This window comes from Lagenorhynchus albirostris, chromosome 5 (genome assembly GCF_949774975.1).
Source record: "Lagenorhynchus albirostris chromosome 5, mLagAlb1.1, whole genome shotgun sequence".
In the NCBI taxonomy this organism is placed as follows: Eukaryota; Metazoa; Chordata; class Mammalia; order Artiodactyla; family Delphinidae; genus Lagenorhynchus; species Lagenorhynchus albirostris.
Genome location: NC_083099.1, coordinates 74,187,127 through 74,209,526, shown reverse-complemented (window position 1 = coordinate 74,209,526; position 22,400 = coordinate 74,187,127). Strand labels below are relative to the sequence as shown.

Genomic DNA, 22,400 nt, shown 5'->3' with positions numbered 1-22,400 from the left:
TCTGCTGCTGCTTCTCTGCCATCTCCCTTTGTCTACAAAGTCAGAGTCAGAGAACTCAGCATTTCACACCAACGTTTTCATTATCCAGGCCTGCCTTACTAGCTAGGATCACACGAAAGCCACTTCCAACCCACCCCAGAAACTTAACAAAAGGATGGGTGCTAAACTTGCCAACTTCAGTTCTCAGGACAGGCCAGTTGGCATCTCCATACCTTTACATGTGTAGTTCCCCACACCTACAATGCTTTCATGCCATCTCACCTTCCTGGCATAGGCCTGCTCCTCCCTATCACGTCAGACAATGTCACCTCCTCTGGGGAGCTACTTCCTCTGATCCCAAGGCACCTGGTGCATAATGATCTGAGAGCACTCATCACCTTGCAGTGTCACAGTCCCCTGGGGCACAGAGTATGTCTGTTCAACTTGTATCCCCTCCCCCCCCAGGGCTTGACACAGAGAAGGTGCCCAATGAATCCTCACTGATTTATTGATTCTCCATGTTGGCAAACAAACCTGGGTCAGCTTTTTCAATATCTTTCCTTAAGATCTTCAAAATAAACCCAAGAGATGCTGGCAGAAGCTGGCAGGCTGATCAGAAGTGAGAAAAACAGCAGGAAACCCTAGAGTTTAGGGAACTGTGTGTCTGGCAAGAAAAGTATTCAATACATCGGTTCTCCTGACCCCCTGAGGAACCCCCAGACGCTTTGGCATGCCCCTTACAAAAAATATTTCTGAAGTGTATTAGCTCTGCCATTGTTTATCAAAAAACGACATTTTTCAATGGAGTCCAAAGTGCCCATGCTCTATAAATAGGGCGGCTTTGCAGCAAAAAAACAGTTTCCAAAAAACGGGGGTGGGGGATGGGAAAAGAAGACAATTATACACTTAGAGTTGTTCAGTGTATAATGTAAGCTATTGATTGGTAGGGACAGGCAGGAACATGAAGAAATAAAATGTATTATGATTATAGTTTATTGGGTACTTACCATGGCCCACACACTTAGCAAAATGTTTTACCTATGTGACCTCATTTAATCCTCACAACCATTCTATAAAGCAGGAATTACTCTCCCCCAGTTTACAGGCTCAGAAAGGTTAAGAAATTTTACCAAGATCCAACAGCTGAGAATGAAATCCAGGTCTAGCAGTGATGCCCAAAGGTAACAATACTTTTTCCCTTCTATGATATCATATTTGACTAATTTCTTTTTTTTTTTTTTTTTTTGCTATACGCAGGCCTCTCACTGTTGTGGTCTCTCCCGTTGCGGAGCACAGGCTCCGGACACGCAGGCTCAGTGGCCATGGCTCACGGGCCCAGCCACTCCGCGGCATGTGGGATCTCCCCGGACCGGGGCACGAACCCGTGTCCCCTGCATCAGCAGGCAGACTCTCAACCACTGCGCCACCAGGGAAGCCCCTATTTGACTAATTTTTAAAAATTGCAACTAAATATAATTTAATTCCTGCATTAGTGAATAGGACACACAGAACACATTTGGATCTGAAGGCTAAAGACCTACCAGGCCTCAGGGCCCACCACACAAGCCATCCTGGAGCCCCAGACACTAAGGAGAGTGGCTCAGACCCACCCTGAATGGCCTTTGTTTTTAATAAACCCAAACCACCAGCTTGCTTTGTTATGATTTATCTCTTTTCCTAAAGTTCAGATGATAATATGGTGAAGCTCAAAAGGCTACATTTCTTCTTCCAGTAAATTCCTTAGAAACAGATTAATAACCTAATCCTTAATGGGTCAAAGGTGTCGTGGTCCGAGCACAGGTTGGAAGAAGAATTTCCAGACACAAAGTATTTTAGAAAAGAATGAGTTTATTGAGAACAGAGAGCAGAGCCGAGTTAGTGAGGGGCGCTGCCAATACAGCGGGCCAACTTCCCGATAGACCAGGGAGAGCCGACCCCCTTTGTGGGCTAGTAGCCAACTTTTATAGCCTCAAGACAAAGAAATTCCTGCTGGCAGGATGGCATTAGGTGATTGGTCAGGATGCTACAAGGTTATGACCTGGTGATCATTTTGCCTAATATGGAGTTGGGGGGCTGCCTGGTTTAGACTAGGAGAGCCCATGACAACAGTTGATAGGCGGGTTTGGTTAATTCCAGAATTTTTGTTCTGTGTTCTTGATGTAGGTTGTCCTTGATGTCGGGCTCCACATTCCCCCCTCTTTTTATTTATGGGCCAAATCTTTGGCCCCTTAACACTCCGCTCATGACTAACTATCTGCCTATCCTCATCTAGGGCCATAGGAACCCAGGGTACTGGGGAAAGAGGCGATGACCTTTCCTAGCTTCTTCCTGCTGGACAGGGGCCTCGTGGGGCCCTGGGTCCCAATGCCCGCTCTCCGTCAGGGTGTATTTACGGAGGGAGATGAGAGCCCGCAGAATGATAAGGCGGCTTGTTCCAATGTAGTTCATGTGCCAACTGGCTGGTATCCTTGTTGTATCACCATCTGGAATTGAATCTTTTGAACCTGTGAGGAGATGAACTTAGATAATGTGTTGATAATGCAGGGGCCAAACAACAAAACAAAGGCCATCAGGATTAATGGTCCCATCAAGGGCAATAGCCATGTCCATATCTGGATCCCCATAGAGGAGAGGAGGCTGGAAAGCCAGCTGGGGGCCCTGTCCTGCTCTCTCTTTTAAATCTTCTATTAATTTGATGTTTTTCTTTAGACTCTGAAGGTCTTCTTCAACCTGGCCGGAGGTATGAACATAGAAGCAGCCTGTCTCATTTAGTAGGGCACAGACACCGCCCCCCTCAGCTGTTATATAACATTAAGGGCCCTCCTGTTTTGTAAAACCACCTTGGCCAGAGAGCCTAGGGCTGACTGCTCTTCCTCAGTGGCTGCTACCATAGTCTTCCAAGACTCCTGGACCATGATGGTGAGATGGAGAACGCTCCTCTCTAAGAGGGGTATGCCTGCAAACCAAAAAAGCCCTCCAAAGACACCATGTATTATTTCGGGCCGATCAAGAATTGGGGTATCATAACCATGTCCCCCCCAATCAGCGGTTCGTTTTTGTCTCTCTGGGGCAGGTCTTAAGGCCTCCTTGAGGAAGGTCCCAAGGTTGGGAATGCCTCCCGAGGAAGCTAAATCCTTTGTAGTCATAATGGTCGCCTCTGGGACCGCAGCAATAATCGTGCAGGAGCCCCCAAAGTGTGGGAAGATCCAGATAGACCCCGTTACCACATAGAAATGAAAGTCCGGGGCCCCTCAAGGATACCCCGCTGTGGTCCCCAGATCCAGGCCCTGACCTTTTGGGAGTTTTCCTCTGGAAATAGACTGGGGTCCCATGGCCTAGGATTATATTGGGAAGGACAAACTCTGAGGAAGTAATCATCTACACAAAGGGGAGAATCCGGGCTCTGACTGATTATGAGTGTGATGGGGGGATTGGCATAACAAATTTCTGACTGTTAGTTGAATTATGTTATATTTTGGAGGACAGTCTTGTCGGGAGGTTAAACTAAGTGTCTGGTGGTCACACCAATCCCCACATATTTAGTTCCCAGGGCCAAGCTGTTTATGCGGATATGGTCTTCATTAATATATTTCTTAGTCGCATTTTTCCTTGAATTTTCCCAACACAAAGTGAAATTATCTTCACATACATCATATGCATCCTCCTCTGACCAGGGATTCTACTCCAGGCTAGTCTGATTAAAATTGAGTGTGTAGATACAAAGAGAGTCATTTAGCCAGCCCCCAATGGGTCCCCATCCATCCAGGTTGGAGATAGTCCTTTAAATTATGTCTTTTCCAGTATGCACAATCCCCTGATTGTAGGTCGTAGGGCATCTGATCTTCATCCAAAAATAGATTACTGAGAGAGCTTTAGGAACAAACTTAGAGTGTCCTTTAATAATTCAATTAAACTTTTTAGCAATATAACATAACAGCAAGGAACTATCTGGGAAGTGAGTCTTGGTAACACAGACCTTAATTAACAAAACTAGAATTTAATATTCAGTGAAACGTAATTTTTTCCCCCGCATTGTAAGGGCATTAACCCTGCAGCTAGGGAAGGCTTTATCCCATCAAATAAATGAGGTTTGTCAGGGAGCCGGAAAAAACCAAGCCGCTGTCTTGGATTTCCCATAGCCCTGACTGTTTGATTGACAGCTATTGTTTACCCATTTTAAATTCCCTGATGTAGGAGCAGACTGTTGCCATGTTTTAAGGGCATCAGGATGGCAAAAGTCTGGCAATGAGGGGTTAATTTTTGTAGAACCAGAATGAACTTTATCTACATGCGCCATAATCTTCATAGATCATTGTGAAATACTACTTATTTACTCAACCAAAGTAACAAAAGGATTTTAAAAGCAAATATAAATCACTTAAATGCAAGGTAATTCACACGGCCTGTTATCAAAGGCAGCATTCCAAGAAAACTTCATTCTCTTAACAGAGAGAGAGAACCAAATTCCAGTCTGGTACCAGCTGACTGTTAATAACAAAATTTACTTAATTAATTTTAATTCAATCTTAGAAAGTCCTTTCTATAAATCTTGAAGAGGCAGTATTTTTGCAAAGGCAGTTCAACATCTTAAGAAAATTGTGCCATGTATAAAACTCTTTTCTCGGGGTCCACTTTCCACAAACCTTTTTTTATCACTTTCTGTATCCATCACTTTATTTTCCCATTCAAAAACAGCTACCTGTAAGTCAGTCCTACTTCCTTTTTCCTTAATAAAATGCAATTCCATTCTTCATACCTTTTTTACTAAAAACATACATCCTACTTTCCTTAAGCAACCATGAACTGTCCTTTATATCATCACTCTGTAGATTGGTAAACATACATCCAAAGAATAATTTTTGAACAATGTGCTTTCTTATAGTAAATATCTCAGTGTGGCACCAACACATTTTTTAATAGTTCCAAACCTTTTGTTTCTCTGTAAAAGGAAGCCAGTGTTCAGTAATTAATGTTTCAGTATCTTATTTTATTAGGAAATGGACTAGGTATTTAATAAACTTCCATCCTTTAACTTAATTTAGCACAACTCAATGTTTTAAGTTGTCGACCATCTGGAGAGATTATTCTTAAGTAGACATTCCTAAAACATAATTATTCCTAAAAAGTTCACCCAAAGCTCTTTCTCATTTGTATTTTTTTTCGTAAAAGTTTCTTCATCTTGAATTATTTTCATTACTGACAAATTTGCAGCAATGAAATAAGATCTTATTTAGTTTATATTAAACCTAGGCACAATAAAAGTATTATACTTAATGTTGATGGCTCGAAAGACATGTCTATATTAATTAGATCAACAAACATAAACATTAACACCAGGTATTAATTTAATATTGAATATTTCCCAGTTCACATGAACCTGAAATTTATTTAGCTTAATTTTTCTTGTTTTAGAATTGTTTGATTTGTAAGCGCTTACCTTTCTTCTAAGCCAATTAAATAGAGCTCACTTACAAATTAACCTCAGCAATATTATCCAAAGACAAAGACACATGCTGAGACATACACATATATCCAGACAGTCAGAGATCTCATTGTTTCCACTTGAGATTTAAAATGTCTCTTTGCCTCTTTTTTTTTTTTCTTGGCTTGAAGTTCTACTCATTAACCCAAGGCTGAAGTCTCAGGCAAAGTGGGCTGTGTTTGTAGCTCAAGGACATGATAAGAGTTAGCTTCAAACTTTTTCCTAGGGATATTTTTGTTCTCTCAGGGTCAGGATTCTGAAAAAAATATTTCAACAGGCTAGCTTTTCTAACTGCACATGCAAAAAGAACCCCTTTTGCAATTTCAAGAAAAGTTTTATTTTAATCAGTTTTCTCCGGAGTCTAAAGAATATTGTAGCCATCCTGACTGAAGGAACCTAACTTGCTTTGAATTTGGGAAATGTCAGACATGGGAAAGGGAACATGGACTCTAATAGTGTTCATGTCTCCATTTGCTACTTACCTTAAGGGAAGCATATTAGAATCCGTTTCCTAGCGTTGGGCAGTCCTCCACCTTTTGTGGGGAGGGGAGAGGGGGCTTTCGCCCTGATAAGGAGGTGCCTGTTGGGGAGCTGTGGGTTGAGGCAGGGGCGGGGGCTGAAGCAAAGGGGGTTGATGGGGTGGGGGACAGGAAAGGTCGAGTAGAGGGTCGCCTAGGAGATCTGATGGAGAGGGAGACAGAGGGGGTCGGGAGGATAAGGCGGCAACAGAAAGGCACATGCGGCATGAGTCCCTTAGCTCCAGATTCTGACTAAGGGCCATAAAGGTCTGGACATGAGGAACCTCTGAGTCCTTTCCTTGTTTCCGACAAAAGAGATCAAGTTGGAGGATCGTGTTATAATTTAGTGTGCCATTAAGAGGCCATTGTTCTCGGTCCCCCAGTTTACACTGAGGCCAAGCCGTGTTACAAAAGAAAATGAGCCTCTTCTTTTTGAGATTTTTCAGGGTCAAATTTTTCCAGTTCCTGAGGATACAGCCGAGGGGTGAGTCTGAGGGAGGCTCCCAAGACGTACCAGAACCCATTCTTAGCCTGTATGCCGTAGAATGGGGGTACTGAGAGTCACCAGCTGACAGAAAGCGTCCCCTTTGTGCCAGTGATCTCTTCGTGCGACTAAGGCACAAAATGGGCTGGCCATCCCAACAATCGCGTCCGACTATGAGAGGTGACCCCTGAGCGTGCGACTAAGGCACCATGCGACTCGGGCAGGGAAAGAAAAGAGAGATTCCCAGGACCCACTGTTTGGCAATTCCCTGAAACGTGAAAAGGCACTCCTGGGATGGCTCAGAGGCAACACCTAGGCCCCTGTAAGTCAACCTGGACTGAGAAAAAGGTGAAAGTTAACAGAGAAGACAGGCTGAGGAATCTGCCTTGTAGTCCTGCCAGGAAGGCGGCGGCCAAGGGGAGGGGGCTCAGTGTTTTGCTTGAATCAATATGTACCCCATGGTGCACGGAAGTTGTCTTACTGGGGGGGCAGAAGCTGTAACAGCCTTGGCTGTTCCGTGACCCCCCTTTCATGGGAGTCTTCAAGCAGCAGGCACCCTAATGGCTTTTAAATGCCTGACCCGAGCCAGCACAGTACCAATCGGCCTAGTCCTTAGTCAGAAAGAAGACAGAGGGAACCTCACCCATTCTGGGCGGCAGTCACTGGGGCAAAGTGAGCCGTGGAGCCTTCAGAACACACCAGGGCGTGGCCCTGGCCAGAGTTCCTCTGCTGCTTCCCCCGCAGCTTGCCTGTTCACAGAGGGTCCCAAGAAATGAGGAGAGGAGGCTGGGGAGGAGATCCCCCAAGAGGTGTCCCCGTATGGGCCACCAAAATGTTGTGGTCCGAGCGCAGGTTGGAGGAAGAATTTCCAGACACAAAGTATTTTAGAAAACGGTGAGTTTATTGAGAACAAAGAGCAGAGCAGAGTTAGTGAGGGGCGCTGCCAATACAGCGGGCCAACTTCCCGATAGACCAGGGAGAGCCGACCCCCTTTGTGGGCTAGTAGCCAACTTTTATAGCCTCAAGACAAAGAAATTCCTGCTGGCAGGATGGCATTAGGTGATTGGTCAGGATGCTGCAAGGTTATGACATGGTGATCATTTTGCCTAATACGGAGCTGGGGGGCTGCCCGGTTTAGACTAGGAGAGCCCATGGCAACAGTTGCCATGGGGGTTTGGTTAGTTCCAGAATTTTTGTCCTGTGCCCTTGATGTAGGGCTCCACAGAAGCTATTAGTAGGTAGCTTATAGAAAAGGAAATATAAATGGCCCAACTTATGTTTTAAATGTTTATTCATTCATTAGAGGAATGCAATTAAAACTATCAAGACACCATTTTCCACGTGTCATACCGTCAAAAATCAGAAAGCTTTGGTACCACATGGAAAGCTCTCACACACTGGTGGCTGTAACATCGGGAAGAGCCTCCTCTGTGGGGAGAAAACTTTCCCAACTGGCAGGATCGTTCATTAGCCACACACACCCTAACTGAGGAGCGCTGCTTCTGGGAACTCATCCTTCAGATTGCCTTGCAAGTAAGGAATAACCCACATTCGCCGTTTATTGATGCAATGGCTATAACTGCAAAGGACTGGAAACCACCAAATATCCCTCCATCAAAAGGGGCCTGGTTAAATAGATTATCATAAAACCATATCCATGCAACCCTACACAAGAGTTCTTTCAGTAAGGCTCTGGAGCTCTTCAAAATAGTGAAGAAAATTAGAAACACACAGGAAACTGATGTTAAAGGCAGCCTCTGGAGAGGAAAGGGGGCAGCTGGGCTGGGGAATTTCACTGTATACTCTTTAGTACCTTCTGAATTTTGAACCATGTGAATTATTAGCTATTCAGAAAAAGAAACTTAAAATACTACACATATTGAGTCCTTCCATGTTATGAAAGTTTCTGGCTTAGCTCCCACTAATTGAGTTACTGTACTCTGTCCTGCGGTATATCCTGCCTCATGGAACATCAGAAATAAAACCTAGGGGCTCTGAGTCAGGTGGGGCTCTGCCCACTGCCAGCCCCGGAAAGGGAGAGACCTGTTAGGGTCAACCAGGCCTGCACTTCCCCCCCTCCGTCAACAGGTGGCGCTACAGGGCCTGTGGCCTGGGACAGATGGCAGTGGCTTGGGGAGCCCAGGAGCCTCGGGCTGCTGACCAAGAGGCAAAGAAGCAGGCAGACACAAATTAGTAACATAAAATAGAAACTAACTTTATTTCTCTGGAAGAAGCAGATATTCATAGCCGGGGCAGAAACTTTGGCAAGAGGCTGGTGGGAAAACAAAGAACAGCACAGGGGAAGAGCTGGGTCAGAGGAAGCACTGGTGTCCCTCCAGGGCAGCTGCCCCCTTGGTCTCCTTCCAACCCTGGGGCCTTGGGCCCTGGTCCCTGCCAGAGAACGATCTGGCACCCTAGCTCTGCTACCTGAGCCACCTCAGGCTATTTCCAGGCACAAGATCCTAACACCAGCCAAGTCCCATAACATGTCCATAGTGAGGCCACAAGTCACATTCCGTCCGACACCCCAACTGCCGCCAGGGGCTCCCTGGGGAGGGCCCCCGCCCCACGCCCTGGGTGCTGGTCCACCTTTCTGCATGGCCAACACATCCTCCCTGCCCGGGGTCAAGCCTGGCTTCCCTGCCGGCAGGGCCTGGCAACACATTTCAGCTACAGGCCCCACCAGGGACTGAAGCCAGAGGCAGGTCAGCCACAGGGCCTTCTGAGGCCACCCCCAGGCCTGCCTACAAGAGGCTCCCTCCTGCACCTCGGCTGGGTGCACTGAGAGCTCCGAAGTTGCAGGGACAGCGCTGGGTGAGGGAGGGACAGGCAAGGCGGGGCTCCCAGCCTCCTGCTGCCTTGGCCTCGCTCTGCCACTGGGGGCAGCAGGTGCAGCAGGTCCTCCAGGCCTGGCAGGGCGTCTCCCCACCCTCGTCAGATGGACAGGCTCAAATGATTCCTTCGGGGCAGATCCTCTGGGTCTCCAGACATCTCAGCGCCTAAAGGATGGGAAACCACCAGAAAGCCCTTCCATCAACAGGGGTCGCTGCAACAGAGTATGGAATGTCCAGTGTGGGCGGGTGCAAGAGGGGCCTCTCAGGGTCAGCCAAATCGGTTGAAAACTGGTGGTTCTGGGCACTAATTTTGGAATTTAGCATCCTGGGATGACTTCTTTAATAAACTAAGAATAAGACACCAGCAGTATCGTGTTTTAGAGTAACTGATGCAAATCAGTAAGAATAACCACGAGGTAATGGCCAACGTTCAGCGATGGCGTCCCACGGGCCAGACACTTGCTGTGCGGTGCATCCCTCATTAATTCTCCTAACCAGTTCTACGAGGTAGGCACTATCATTTACACACGTTTTACAGATGAGGACCCTGAGAGGTCAGGGAAGGAGCATAAGCGGACGCCACGTGGGATCAGAAGGCTGGGCTCCAGCTCCAGCTGTCTGCCGCCAGAGGAATCCGACACACCCACCCCGCCAGCGCCCCCCAGGGAAGGATTTCACTTTTCGACTTGATAAAACTTTCATTTGTATGTATTTATACTCTACATCAAGTATGTTATTTATATATCTATATATTGTGTTATATATACACATACATATTTTTTATAGGAAAGTAATGGATTTTTTTTTGATTAGACATTCCTTTAAAAAGGCATTAAATCTTTGTTACTTTAAACTGAAATAGGAAATGAAGAGGTGAGAGAGATTTGTTTAAACCACTGGATCCTAAACTGCTGCTCACTGGAGCCCGGTCAGGAAGCAAGCCCCCTGCAACCAGAGAGGCTCCAATTCCTTTTACTCATTAGCTCATTTGAACAAAGCGCCTGTGAAGTCTAGATAAACGTGCTTAGGAGAAGCTGTTTTCTCCGAGAACTGTGTCCTGGGATCGGGACCCCTTTCCCTCCTCCCGCCTGGAGCCCTGTGTCTGGCCGTGTGTGGCTGTGAGCTGTTGGCTTTTCCCAGAGTGACTGCTCCAGGACACCCCGGGGACAGGAAGGTGGCTGGGGCAAGGTCTGCTCACTTGTGGTGGGCTGGGCCGCAGGAGCCCAGCAGGTGGCAGCCAGCCTGCTCCAAGTTCCAGTCGAACATCTCCAGCACTTTGTGGCACTCGCCTCGCGGCCGCAGACCCAAACCAAAGAGCTGCTCCACCTGAGGAGCAGAGGGTGGTGCCGTGGGACACACTGGGGCCAAGGGGTGCTGGACCAGGGCGGGACAGAGGAGAGTGAGGGTGGGGGCAGGGAGCGGGAGGGTTGGAGGAGAGCCGCAGAACCAGTCTTCAGGGTCCCTGAAAGCCAGAGTGGGCAGGAGGTGGTGGTACCTTCAGATACTGGGCAGCCCTCTGCACGCTCCAGCTGTGGCTCTGCAGGGCCGCCTGGCACTCCTCTGTGGTCACCCCATGCACCATGGCCTGCAGCTGGGCACACCCACCCACCCGTCAGCACCACTTGGGCCCCTTCCTCTGGGTCCCTCGGGCCCCTGCCCCTCCTCGCCCTGTTAGCCTGGCCCACTACTCACCATCTGGATCTTCTCTGCTGGCCGTCCAGCCTCTGGCCCGTCCCCGGGGCAGCCCCTCTGTGGCAGCCGAGCAGTGGCCCTCAGGGCTGGCAGCTGGGCCCCTGAGTTGCTGGTGTTGGTGGAGAAGTTAGCCTTGGGGTCTGGGGCAGCCTGAGGCATTGGTCGAACGGTGGCAGTGGGGGCAGCAGGAGCTGAGATGCCGGGAGGGGGCAGCAGCAGGGGCACAGGCATGGGGGTCGGCTCTTCGGGGCTCCGGGTCTCACGCAGGAAGCGCTGGTAGCGCTCCAGGTAGGGTGGGCGCTCAGGCAGCAGGTAGTAGTGGGTGCTGCTGACCTTCTTGCCATCACGGACGATGGGTAAGATGCAGGGGCCAGCCCGGGGGCCAGGTGCCTGGATCACCTGGGGTGTGGCATACTTGGGGTCTGAGGCGAAGCTCTGGGTGGTGGGCATGGTCTTCCCAGGTGAGCTGGAGAGCCGGGGTGGCAGCGGGGAGCTGCCGCGTGGCACCAAGGGGCTGGGGGTCCTGGAGCCTTGTGGGGACAGGGGCTCCCGGGGTGGTACCCGGGGAGGGGAGGCAGGTCCAGGCCACCGCCCCGTCTCCTCCTCGCCCGAGGGGGCTGGAGACAGCTCCCCACGTGGGCGTGTGGGCCTCGGGGGGATGGGCACACGAGGGGGCACCTGGGGCTTGTCGTCGCCCACCGGGCTTGGCGAGGGGACCAGAGAGCCGGCCGGGACCTGTAGCTGCCGCATGCACTCCTGCTGCAGCGCCTGGAAGATCTCTGCGGTCTGGGCTGAGTTGGGCGGCTTGCCCCCACCCTGAGGCGGGAGGAACAGGTTGTCCTCCAGGGCAGGGAAGAGCCGCGCTGGCTCAGGCACAAAGGCGTAATTGGTCTCGCCCTGACTGGGCCCAGCAGAGAGCCCTGCACTCACGAGGGTGCTGTTGATGGAGCAGACCTCAAAGTCATCCTCATCCTGGGCCACGTCATCGTAGGCAGGAGGCGGGGGCAGCGGGCGCGCATCCCAGTCCACCACCGGCGTGGGATGCAGGGGCCGGGGCAGGGCCCGCGAGGGGCTCTGCGGCGGGGTCTTGTCCAGCAAGGAGCAGGCATCCATGGCCAGCTGCGCCAGTGAGGGCGCACAGGGCCGTGGGGCTGGGACCACGGGCTCCTCACCGAAGTCGATGAGCGTGACCTCACTGCTCCCGCGGTCCGCTTTGGTGCCCGGCACCCGGGCAGAGGGCTTTGCGAGCCACAGCCCACGGGGCAGTCCTGGCTTCCGCAGGCCCAGCCTCTTGAAGTCGCTGGACAGGGGGTCTTGGTCCTCACTCACAGGGTCGTAGGTTGGTTCTGCGATGGAAGGTAGACCCCAACAGGGAGGCGGCGTCAGGCAGGCCGATGGGAAAGGTGGGGTGTGGGGAAGACAGTCCACCAACTCCCCACTCCCAATTCCCCCAGAGGTCAGCCCTCAGCCGCCAGAATTCTCTGCACACCCAGACCCCATTCAACAAGAGGGCAGAACCTGTGCCGGTGGTTGGCAGCCCTCTATGGGGCCTGGCGAGCCCCTCCCTCCATTTCAGCTAGAGCAAGAACACCCCACACCTGCCTGCCTGACACTCCTCCATCAACACAAGATCCCATATACCCCGGCTCCTGAGCCCTGGTTAGTAATCCCTATCCTATTACGGCACACCATTAGTGCAGGCAGGGGGCTATGGGCCATCTCCCACCATCAAGGGCAATAGGAGCTATCCTTAGAGAGGACAGAGCTCCTGATCAACTGGCATAAAGCCCGGACACGGCCTCGGCAGGTCCCAAAGGAAGTGAGGCAGGGCCAGGCAACGGCGGACAGTGGCAGAGTGGGTGCCAGGACCACACTCTTGTTCCCGAAGCCCAGGCTTTTGGGGGTTGGGGGAGAGGCAGGCATGCCGGGCCAGGTCAGCGGCAAAAGCTCACAGCACACACCCACTTCCCCTCCCACCCCAGCCAGCTGGGGCTCTGTACCTTCCAGGAGGAGAGAAATGAGAGGAGAGAGGGGGCGGGGGCGGGGGCCAAGGCACCAAGAGCAGCCCCACTTACTCTGAGTGAAGATGGCAGGCTGAGGAGGGCGAGGTGGAGGTTCCCCTGCGAGAAAGGTCATGCGGAGAGTAGAGGGGGCAGAGCAAGGACAAGGGAGGGGAGACAGAGTCAGACAAGAGGGCAGAGTGTGGAGGGGGGAGGGGGGGATGGGGGGGGAGAGAGAGAGAGAGAGAGAGAGATGTGAAAAGGGGCAAGTGAATGTACAAACCCAGCAGCAATGGGAAGCAGTGGGGCGGCAGGATGGGAAAACTATGTTCCGGAGCGACAGGCCCTGGATCCGGGACATGGATGAGGCTCCTGGCCAAGATGGAGCCCGTCGGGTGGTTTTGGCAGGAGAGGAGAGCAGGATTAGGGCGAGTGAGGAGAGCCAGGATCTGAGCACGGCGGGAAGGAGGAGGGAGGAGGGAAGCTGAGCAGGCAGACCAGTGCGGGCCAGACCGAGGATGCCCACCTCGGCGGATACAGCTGCCTCTTGCCGTCCGCCCCACGCCCAGCCGGAGCCAGGGACACAGCTGTCCCCATGCTGCCCTGACCCAGCCAGCTCGGGGTGGCCTGAGGAGACAGCATCCCTTCCCGGGCAGCTGATGAACTAGGGGACCAGGACTTGGGGGCCCTTACTTTTCACCCTGCCCAGATGCTGGGTGGGTCTGGAGGTGCTCAGTTCCACACTCAGCAGGTCGGGAGGGTCCATGGGGTTTCCCAGATACAGTCTGTGGGGAGAGACGCAGGTCAGAGATGGGTAAGGGTGTGGGGCGGAGGCAGTGAGGGCACCCTGGAGGAGGTGCTGGGCCTGTCCCCTGGGGTCAGGCAGAGGACAGAACCACGTCATCCAAGCCCCTTGCAGACGCAGGCCTGGAGCCCAGGACTTCTGACCCTGGTAGCTCCCTTCTGTAGATCTAGCAGGAACCAGGGGAGGGTACAGTGGAGAGGGGGCAGAGAAAGAACTCCTGACTGTAGGCTGAAAAAACCTAGGACTGTAGGAGCTCCAAGGACACCCCAAAGGGCAGAGCTGGCCCTCTGTAACCCCAAGGCACCCCAACCCATGCCCAGCAGCCACCTGCTGGCGCACACTCTCCTCTCCTGCCAGGCCCTGAGGCGTCTGGGCCACACTGCCCCAGCCAGGGTGGACAGGAGGCATCCTTCTGCCCCACTGCCAGGAGGTAGGGTATGGGCCGGGCTACTGCCACGCTCCCAATTCACCTGCAACCCCTGTGCCAACTCTCAGCATCTGGGACGTAGTCACTGGGGCTGATTAAAGCCCAGAGGAATGGGGCTGGGCTGGCCATGGCACGGCAGGAGCAGGGCAGAGGGTGCCGGGCCGCCTTCTGGAAGGTGTCTGCCTTCTCCGGCCCCAGCTCTCTCAGGCCCTCGCCTGGCTCCTGTGAGGCAAGAGACGGGCACCCTCCCAGGGCTCAGCGTTCTGGTGTGCAGGGCAGGGGGTGAAGGGCCTGCTGCGCCACACCCCCGGGGCAGAAGCCTGTCAGAAATCAGAGGGGAGAGCGCTGCCCGGAAGCCCCTTGCTGCCAGCACAGAGGCTCGGAGGCCCAGCAGGAGGAGCTCCAAGTGGCACCCTCGGGCGGGGCCCCCAGGAAGTGACTAATTCTCCTGTGTATCCTCCCCAGATGCCCCCCACCCCATGACCTCGTCTTTTCACTTAAAGGAGGCTGAACCCCCCTCCCAGGTACAGAGTGAGCAGGCAGGTGGGCACTCTGAAGTTTCCCCGTAGGGAGCTTTTTCTGCACCTTGCACCCCTGGGCCTGAGCCAGCAGCTCCCATCTCCAGGACTCAGGTCCTACCAGCAGGAGCAGGGAAACTGCCACCCAAGTGCTGGGGCTCATGAGCAGCTTTCCTACTGAACTGCTTCCAAAGGCTGTTCCCAAGTCCATTCTCCTAAAGCCAGTTTGCCAGGGGGGCTTAAGGTGTGGACCCTGGAGGCCATTTATCCTTTGAAGCTCCAACCCCAGTTCTGCCGACAAGGAAAAGCTGCTGAACAAGACCCTTGGCCCACGGCTGTAACTGGGACCTTGGAGGCCCGGAGAGCCTGCATGCCCAGAGAGGGGCTGCTGGTCCTGGAGCCCCCGGGCGGGACCCTGCCAGTACTCACTCATCGATCCTGTCAGGGAAGCCCCAGCAGTGCCGGGGGTCACTGTCACCATGCCCTGTGTGAATGAAGCTGTTCTGCAGGGGCTGGCTGATGTCCTGGGCTGACAGGCCGGCCACAGAGGTTACCACATTGCGAGGGAAGGGCCCCACGCACAGCGTCCGTGTGTTCTGCCCACGCCACCAGTAATTCTCAGCCCTGTGCAACAGAGGTGACATGGTGAACACCAGGAGTGGTGGGACAGTCCCAAGGACTGGGACCCTTTTTAAACCAAGCTCTCTTTAGCCGTGGTATCTGACCACCTTGGCAGAAGGGAGCACAAGGGCTAAGGGCCCAGGATCAGAGTAGCCTGCCACCAGCCCACCTCCTCCCAGCAGCCCCCCAGGACCTGCCACTCACCCAGTACAGGGCCTGGTATTTGCACGCAGCCTTACCCTAAGTGCCCTAGGTGGGTCAGACAGCTTTTCCTACAGTTTACAAATACGGAAACAGGTTCAAACAAGTGACATGACTTGCCTACAGTTACCAGAAAGAGTACAGCAGATCCAGGATTCAAACCCAGTTGTTAATCCGTGAAGCCAGCGCCCTTCTCACAATACCACCTTGCTTCCCTCCTCGCCTGGCAAGGCCTAAGCCCTAGTCCTCTCCTAGCCACCCGATCTCACTCTTCAACCCAGTTCCAGGAGTTCTGAGCTACAACGGCCCAAGGGAGAACCATGGCCTTAGGACTGGGCTTGGGGCCAAGCCCTCCTACCACAATCCCATCTCCTGCAGTCAGCCCTCCAAGTTTTGGAAGCACCTGGGGCAACCCACGCTATCACATCACCAGTTTACACATCTCCAGTGCCTTCCACCACCTCCTGCCAGGACCGTGGGACCCCCATTCTGGCCCCCATCCACCTCCTTGGGAGGAGAGCTCCACTCTTGTCTTCAGCAAGGGGTCCAGAAGGGAACCCAGCCTCCCAGCGTGGCTGGACTATGGGACCACCAGCCCCTCGCTCTGACCTCAGACACAGAATCTGTTGGCACAGCCTAAGTCCAGGCCTGGGGTGGGGGTGGGAGCCGGGCCAGGTGGGCAAGAAAGAACAGAGCGCCCTCCTGGACGCTTCCAATGCCCCAAATCCAGCAGGCCACGAGGCTCCTGCATCTGCTGGGATCACGCACACCTGAGGACAGGCACAGAAGCTGGGCTAAGGCGGAGGTGGTGACAGCCTCGTGCTGCTGCTGCAGCCGACGTGTGTGGCGCCAAGCTGCGTCCGCTCGCTGTCAGCCCCCCACCTGTACATCGCCTGTCCACAGCGGGAACACAAAGAAAGGCTTCCTCCAAGCTGCAGCCAGACCAGAGGGGTTGGGGGAGGTGGAGGCTGGAAGGAGGCAGTGAGGCCCGAACACTTGGACCCCCCTCCGCGAGGTGATGTGGCCACTGGGCCAGTGTGACCCCCAAAGAGCCTGTCCCAGAGACCTAACGTCGAACCCCACAAACACAGCAATCCTTGGGGAGCCAAGAGGCGTGGAGGGGGAGGGACGAGAGCCCAGCCTCCTTGTCAGCAAGGCTGCTGACCAGCCACCACAGACACAGCAACCCTGTGATTACCACCCAGCCCCTCTGGGTGGGAAGGGCAGGAAAGGAAGGAAGAAGGGAGGACAACACCCGGAAGGGACAAAGCCCATCCCAAAATAGCAGGGCCATTCCAAAGAGAGAAACGTCTCCCCCCACCCACACCCCACACCCCCAGGCCGGCTGAGGCCAAGGAGGCAGGGTGGGGAGCCCCTGGCCCCCAGACCCCGATGCTGCTCTCACCCAACACCCATGGGCCCCCTGGGTCCCACGTGCTCCTCCACGGAACAGGCTCAGACACCAAGCCCATGGCTGGACGCTAGACTCTGCTCTCCACACCTCTTCAGAGATGCTCGTTAACTGAGGTGGAGAAGCAGTGCAGAGTGGAACAGACTCGCGTCCAAGGCCAGGTTTATGCCGTGACCACACCCTCCCAGTGGATCCTGAGCAAGACCATATGGGCAGGAGGTCACTCCCTCTGCTCCCTTCCTTTTGCTAACAGACCCTCACTCGGAAGCCTCCTCTGGACCCACTTCTGAGAGCAAGAGCAGAGCCAAGCCTACCTCTCTGTTACAGGTATGGCCAAGGCTAGAGCCAGGCCCAGAAGGAAGGGCTCCCTTTATCACTGCTGGGAGTCCTCACATCAAGTCTCAAAAAAGGAGGTGGGAGGTGAGGGGCAGGAGGCACGACAGCCCTTGCTACTGGGGAAGGAGAGTGGGGAGTGCAGAGTATGTATAAGAAAGACCCCCTTGGGAATGACATCCCAAGCACGGAAGCAGCTTCCTCCCAACAAGGGTCAATTATAACTCCCGAGATGGCCAACATTACGTCACGCTGCCCACTGGTCCCCCTCCAAGGCTCAGTGGGGCGGAGATACCAGCAGCCCAGAGAGGACCAGACCAGCCCTTCCCACCCAGCCTGCTCTGGCCACACCTCCCTTCCCCTTCCAAGAACAGCCCAGAGCCTCCATGGCAAGTGGAGGGCACAGTCCCCGCAGCAAAGACAGGCACCTCCAGCAGGCTGCCCGACAGCATCCTGGGACAGGCAAGATGTGAAGCAGCACCTGGGAACCACCGAAGGCTGCCCCAGCTCTCCTGGGGACCAGCCTCTGGAAACCTCAGCCCATTATCCCAGTTCTGGCTTAGGCAGCCCAGAAATGGCTGACAAATGTGGCTTAAACATTCTGCTCAAAACACCACCCCACGCACTTCTCTCCAGGTGTCCCCGGCAGCCCCTGGCCCTGAGGGACAACACACCCCCTTTGCTTCCCCCTCTCCCACCCACCACAGGAAGCAAAGGCTCCAGGGACCAGGCCAGGCCAAGGACCTACACATGGATTTCAAACTCTCTGTCCCCCTTCTCTGGTTTGTGAAAACAGAACATCAAAGTTCTGTCAGCCATCCCAGCCTCCAAAGAAGACCCCCTGGAAAAGAGTGGTCATCATCTGTCCCTCACAGTCTAGATAGAGCCTCGCAAGCTTGGCTCACAGGACATCTGGTGTCCTCTCTCTGCCCGCCGCCTGGTACCCCGAGAAGCCCTGAGTCTAAAGAATCAGTCAGAGCCAGGGGCAAGGGTGCTCCAGACTCTGGCTAGGAGACAGCTTCTGCAAGAAGAAATCCCAGTCTAACAGAAGAGCACAGATACGAGACAGCTGAGAGCCAGGCTGCTAAAGGAAGATGGAGAAACAGACCGAGACCCACACGTACAAACCCAGACCCAAAGGGACACCCACGAACAGAGCCCACCCACCCGGAGACACGGAGACAGAGCCAGACAAACACACACACTTGGGGCACCAAGGAAACAAGGGGGCATTTAAAGCTCTGGTACCACCGACACACAGGCCCACTCCCAAAGCCTCACCGGCTGTCATGCCTCCTGCCCCTCACCTCCCACCTCCTGAGTAGCTCCAGGGACCTGCGGCAGGCACTGTGGTCCAAGTCAGCCGGTGGCCCTGGAGGAAGAACCCAGCAAGCCCACACTGGCAGGCAGTGGCGGTGGAGCCAGCAGATGGGCCAACCCAAGCCTGTGATGAAAGGGCGGGGCAGGGCCCGCCCACGGTGGCCTCCCAGGAGGAGCGGCTCCCCTCTCCCCTCCTGTTCCCCGCCTCACCCCAGTGGTGACCCAGGTTGCCAGCTCCAGAGACAAACGCCCCAGAAACACACAAAGCCCCTGAGTCACCCCTACTGAGAGCAAGGGATGAGGGAAGTAAAGACCTGGGGACTACAGGGCACAAGAGGGCTCAGGTCCAGGGCCCTCTGGCTCCTGGAGGTGGGAATGGCTGTAGGCTCAGATTCTAGCTGAAGGTCCTGCCATGCACCTCCAGAAGGGACCCCAGCCTAATCTTCCTATTTCCAGAATGCTCCCCAGACTGCCACGCCTGCATTCCCTTCCCTGGCCCCTTAGCTCCAAACCACAGACTACGTATTCCTTCCTGTCCTCCAGGCTTCTCTCCTAGCAGCTTTCCAGCTTTCTGTCCACCACCACTAACTCCCCAACCATACCTCCCCCCGCCCAACTTGCTAGGATGTCATTCTTAATTCACAGATACTGGGCCCGAACGTGAGGGGGGCCCAGCCTGAGGAGGAGATGCTGGGGCCACAGCGCGTGCGGGCCATGCTCCCCCACAGCCAGCCCGGGCTCCAGGGCCTACCCTGTCAGTCTGACTCAGACCCAGAAACACTCCCTCTCAACAACCCCCCATGAGGCACAAGGTTTATCCAAAGGTCCCAGACCCCCCAACCTGAAGTCCAGGTAGGAAGGGCTCCGTGGGAAGTCCCTGCCTGGCTCTGAGTCAGAGGGGCTGGGAGTGCGGGGGATTTCCTCTGCCTCGCTCCTCTTCCGGGTCCTCCGTGCTCACCCCCTACCCCAAAGGCACCTCTAGCCTGCCCCACCGCAACCAGCTTCTCAGACACCCTGGGGATGAGATAACAGAGGGTGGCCTGAGCAGTAGGGGGGCCTCCACAGCAGGCAGGCTTGAACTTTGGGGCTCCAGGTGGGAGACCTGACTCAGGAGAGGCTGCCTGCAGGCAGACACTTGTTGCCAGGTGTGAGGGGGATTGAGGGGGCAGGAATAGAGACCCTGTGAGGGCAGCCCGGGGATAAAATGGCCAGGTGGGAGGCCCAGCAGAGGACGGAGGAGAGCCCTGGGAAGGCAGAGGCTGCCAGGAAGAGGCAGGGCTGCTTGGGGCTACTGAAGGGCACCCAGGTGGGAATCCAGAGTCCTTATCCTGGGAGGAGAGGGAAGAGGTGGGGCAGGGGAGGATAAGAGGAGGAATGTCCAGGAGTCCCAGCTGGGCCCCGAGGCCAGGCTGCTCCACTTCCTACACCCCACCATTACGGCAGTGAGGCCTCAACCCACGGAGCCAGCACTGGAGCCTGGTGGGAAAAGGGTGACAGAGGAGACTCTAGGCAGGGAAACCCCCCTGCGAGCCACCGCACCTGCATACTTAACCCCAAGCACTCAGGAGGACCCAGGCCTGCCCTCGCCTCTTGCTGCAGGAGCCCTGAGAGGGGCTGTTGCCATGGGGACCTGAGAGGCAGAACGGCTCTGGGCCCCAGGCCCAGCCAGTCTGCGCCCTTCACAGCGGTGCAGGCACAGCCCCCGCGCTCCCTACCTCCCCTCAATGACGGTGATGACATCGTTCATCTGGATGTGCAGCTTGTCTGGTTCCTCAAAGTCCTGAAGGGCCCGCATGTCAGTGGGCTGGGCCTGGGGGCAGAGACAGGTCACTAACCACCTCAGGCTGACACCTGCTCGATACCCCTGCCCCGGGGGCAGATCTGCCCTCACCTCCAGCAGGAAGTCTCTCAGTGCCACAAAGGTGGGTCTGTCCTCTGGCTTGTGAGCCCAGCACTGAACCATGACATTGTAGATGTCCTGGGGGCAGTCCTCGGGCCGGGGCAGACGCTCCCCCTCCTTGTCAATCTTATGCAGGATCTGGTGGTGGGGAGGTGCAGTTTGAGGACAAGCAGAGCACCCGGCTCTTCACCGCTCATCTTCCCCCCAGCCCACGGAACAGCTGGAACTGCTGGCCGCCATGCCTGTACCCCAAAGAAGAGCTCTGCCTGTGCCCTGGGCCTCTGACCCTTACGCCTAGGTCTGGGGCCTCTGAACAGGGGACCGTGGCAAAGGAGGACTGCGAAAAAGCCCAGGCCGGCCTGTTCCTGACCACTGGGGGCCGTGCTCTTTGCTCAGCTTACTTGAGGGTGTCAGGCAGACACAGGGCAAGGGAGACAGGGATTCCAACAGGTAGGAGCCAGTTCCAACAGGGCCAGGTTGGGAGACAAGGATCAAATCAACCCCCAGCCACGCTGTGGGGAGCATAGCCCCAGCCCCCTCACCTGACTGCCATTGAGGCCAATCCAGGGCTCCTGGCCATAGGTGAACATCTCCCACAGCGTGACCCCAAACATCCAGGTGTCGCTGGCATGGGAGAAGGTGCGAGTCTTCAGGCTCTCAGGGGCACACCTGGCAGAGGCAGGGGTCAAGCAGAAGGCCTCTCAGAGCACCCCCACCCCCTGCATCAGCGCCAGTGGACCCCAAATGCTCATGCACAAGTGTGCCGTTGCCCCGCGTGCCCAGGTTCACAGTAGGTACTGGGGGCGCAGTGTGAAGTTAAGGACTTCTTAACTACGGGGTGCACAGACTTGGACAAGATTGTCTCTGCTCAGGTCTTTTTTCCACACGCGGCCTGGGGTGGGGAGAGGAGGATGTTCCCATGTCAGGGAAAGGAAGAAGGTCAGCAGCTCCAGAAGGGGCAAAAAGTGGGGTGGGATAAGATCTCAGGCTGTTTTCTAACTGTCGTGGGAGGATGACAATTTCCAGATTTGGGGCAGGATCCTAGGATTTAGGTCATTTCAGCAGGAAGGTGTGGGTGGGAAATCTGGATAGGGCCTGGGGAAGAACCAAAATGGGTGGGAACAGTCACAGTCGCTTTCCTCATCCCACACACTCTCTGGAGCTCCCTCTTGGGTAAGGAAGAAAAATGGCACTGCAGGGAAGCTAACAAAGGGTATTCATTCCACGGTGGACTGAGGCACGGGGAGTGAGGAGGAAGCCGCCCTCGATGGAGAATCAGAGATACCTCATGGGACTGGAGAGCTGGCCCTGCCACTCAAAGGGCGTGGGACCCAGGGAAAGTTACCCAAGAGCTCTAAGCCCCACGTTCCTCATCTGTGAAATAGGAATAACAATAATCTGCTCACTTCACAGGATTGTTTTAAGAGGGCTGCATAAAAAAAGGTGACCTTATAATTTACCATTCAAACCAGGACGCCTGAGTATGAAAGGAGGTGCTATTAATTACTCCAGGACATCAGGCATGATCCAGGATGTGTGATCATCCTAGATATTAAGTTAGTAATTAATTAGGGGTGACCGTACATCCTGGATTAGAGGGTTTTCTGGCAACCAGAACTGGACCGACTCCTCCCACCCCAAAGCAAGGAGATGACACTCCTTCAGGAGCCTCTGACAGCAGAGGATCATGATGGTCTCAGCACACGATAAGCTCACACAGGGGCCAGGGCAGGGTCAGGTACCACCCCAGTGTGCAGGTGAACATCCCTCGTCAGTCTACAAGGCCCTGCCTGCCGCCAGCTCTACCTGGGACACGCTTAGCAGCCAGTCTCTGCCTGGCTAACTTCTCCTGGTATTTCAGGAGCTTAAAACTGC

At 54.4% G+C, this 22,400-nt stretch overlaps 1 protein-coding gene across 24 annotated transcripts in view; it reads right to left on the bottom strand.

The window, feature by feature from the left end:
- Positions 1 to 8,657: 8,657 nt before the first annotated feature.
- The window catches only part of TNK2 (tyrosine kinase non receptor 2), a 39,271-nt gene continuing 25,528 nt past the window's right edge, over positions 8,658 to 22,400 (bottom strand). For 11 of the 24 annotated variants that reach the window (XM_060150391.1, XM_060150383.1, XM_060150386.1 and 8 more), the window contains 10 exons: positions 21,068 to 21,194; positions 20,517 to 20,663; positions 20,341 to 20,435; positions 15,169 to 15,363; positions 13,683 to 13,774; positions 12,990 to 13,109; positions 10,990 to 12,335; positions 10,793 to 10,888; positions 10,496 to 10,623; positions 8,658 to 9,462 (listed from right to left, as the gene is read on the bottom strand). In XM_060150391.1, coding sequence (XP_060006374.1) covers positions 9,456 to 9,462; positions 10,496 to 10,623; positions 10,793 to 10,888; positions 10,990 to 12,335; positions 12,990 to 13,109; positions 13,683 to 13,774; positions 15,169 to 15,363; positions 20,341 to 20,435; positions 20,517 to 20,663; positions 21,068 to 21,194 — 2,353 coding nt within the window. In that variant the 3' untranslated portion in view covers positions 8,658 to 9,455. Of the gene's footprint in view, positions 9,463 to 10,491; positions 10,760 to 10,792; positions 10,889 to 10,989; positions 12,336 to 12,989; positions 13,110 to 13,272; positions 13,378 to 13,682; positions 13,775 to 15,168; positions 15,364 to 20,340; positions 20,436 to 20,516; positions 20,664 to 21,067; positions 21,195 to 22,400 lie in introns of those variants that run through there. The other 13 variants (XM_060150389.1, XM_060150392.1, XM_060150395.1 and 10 more) reach the window with 11 other exon arrangements.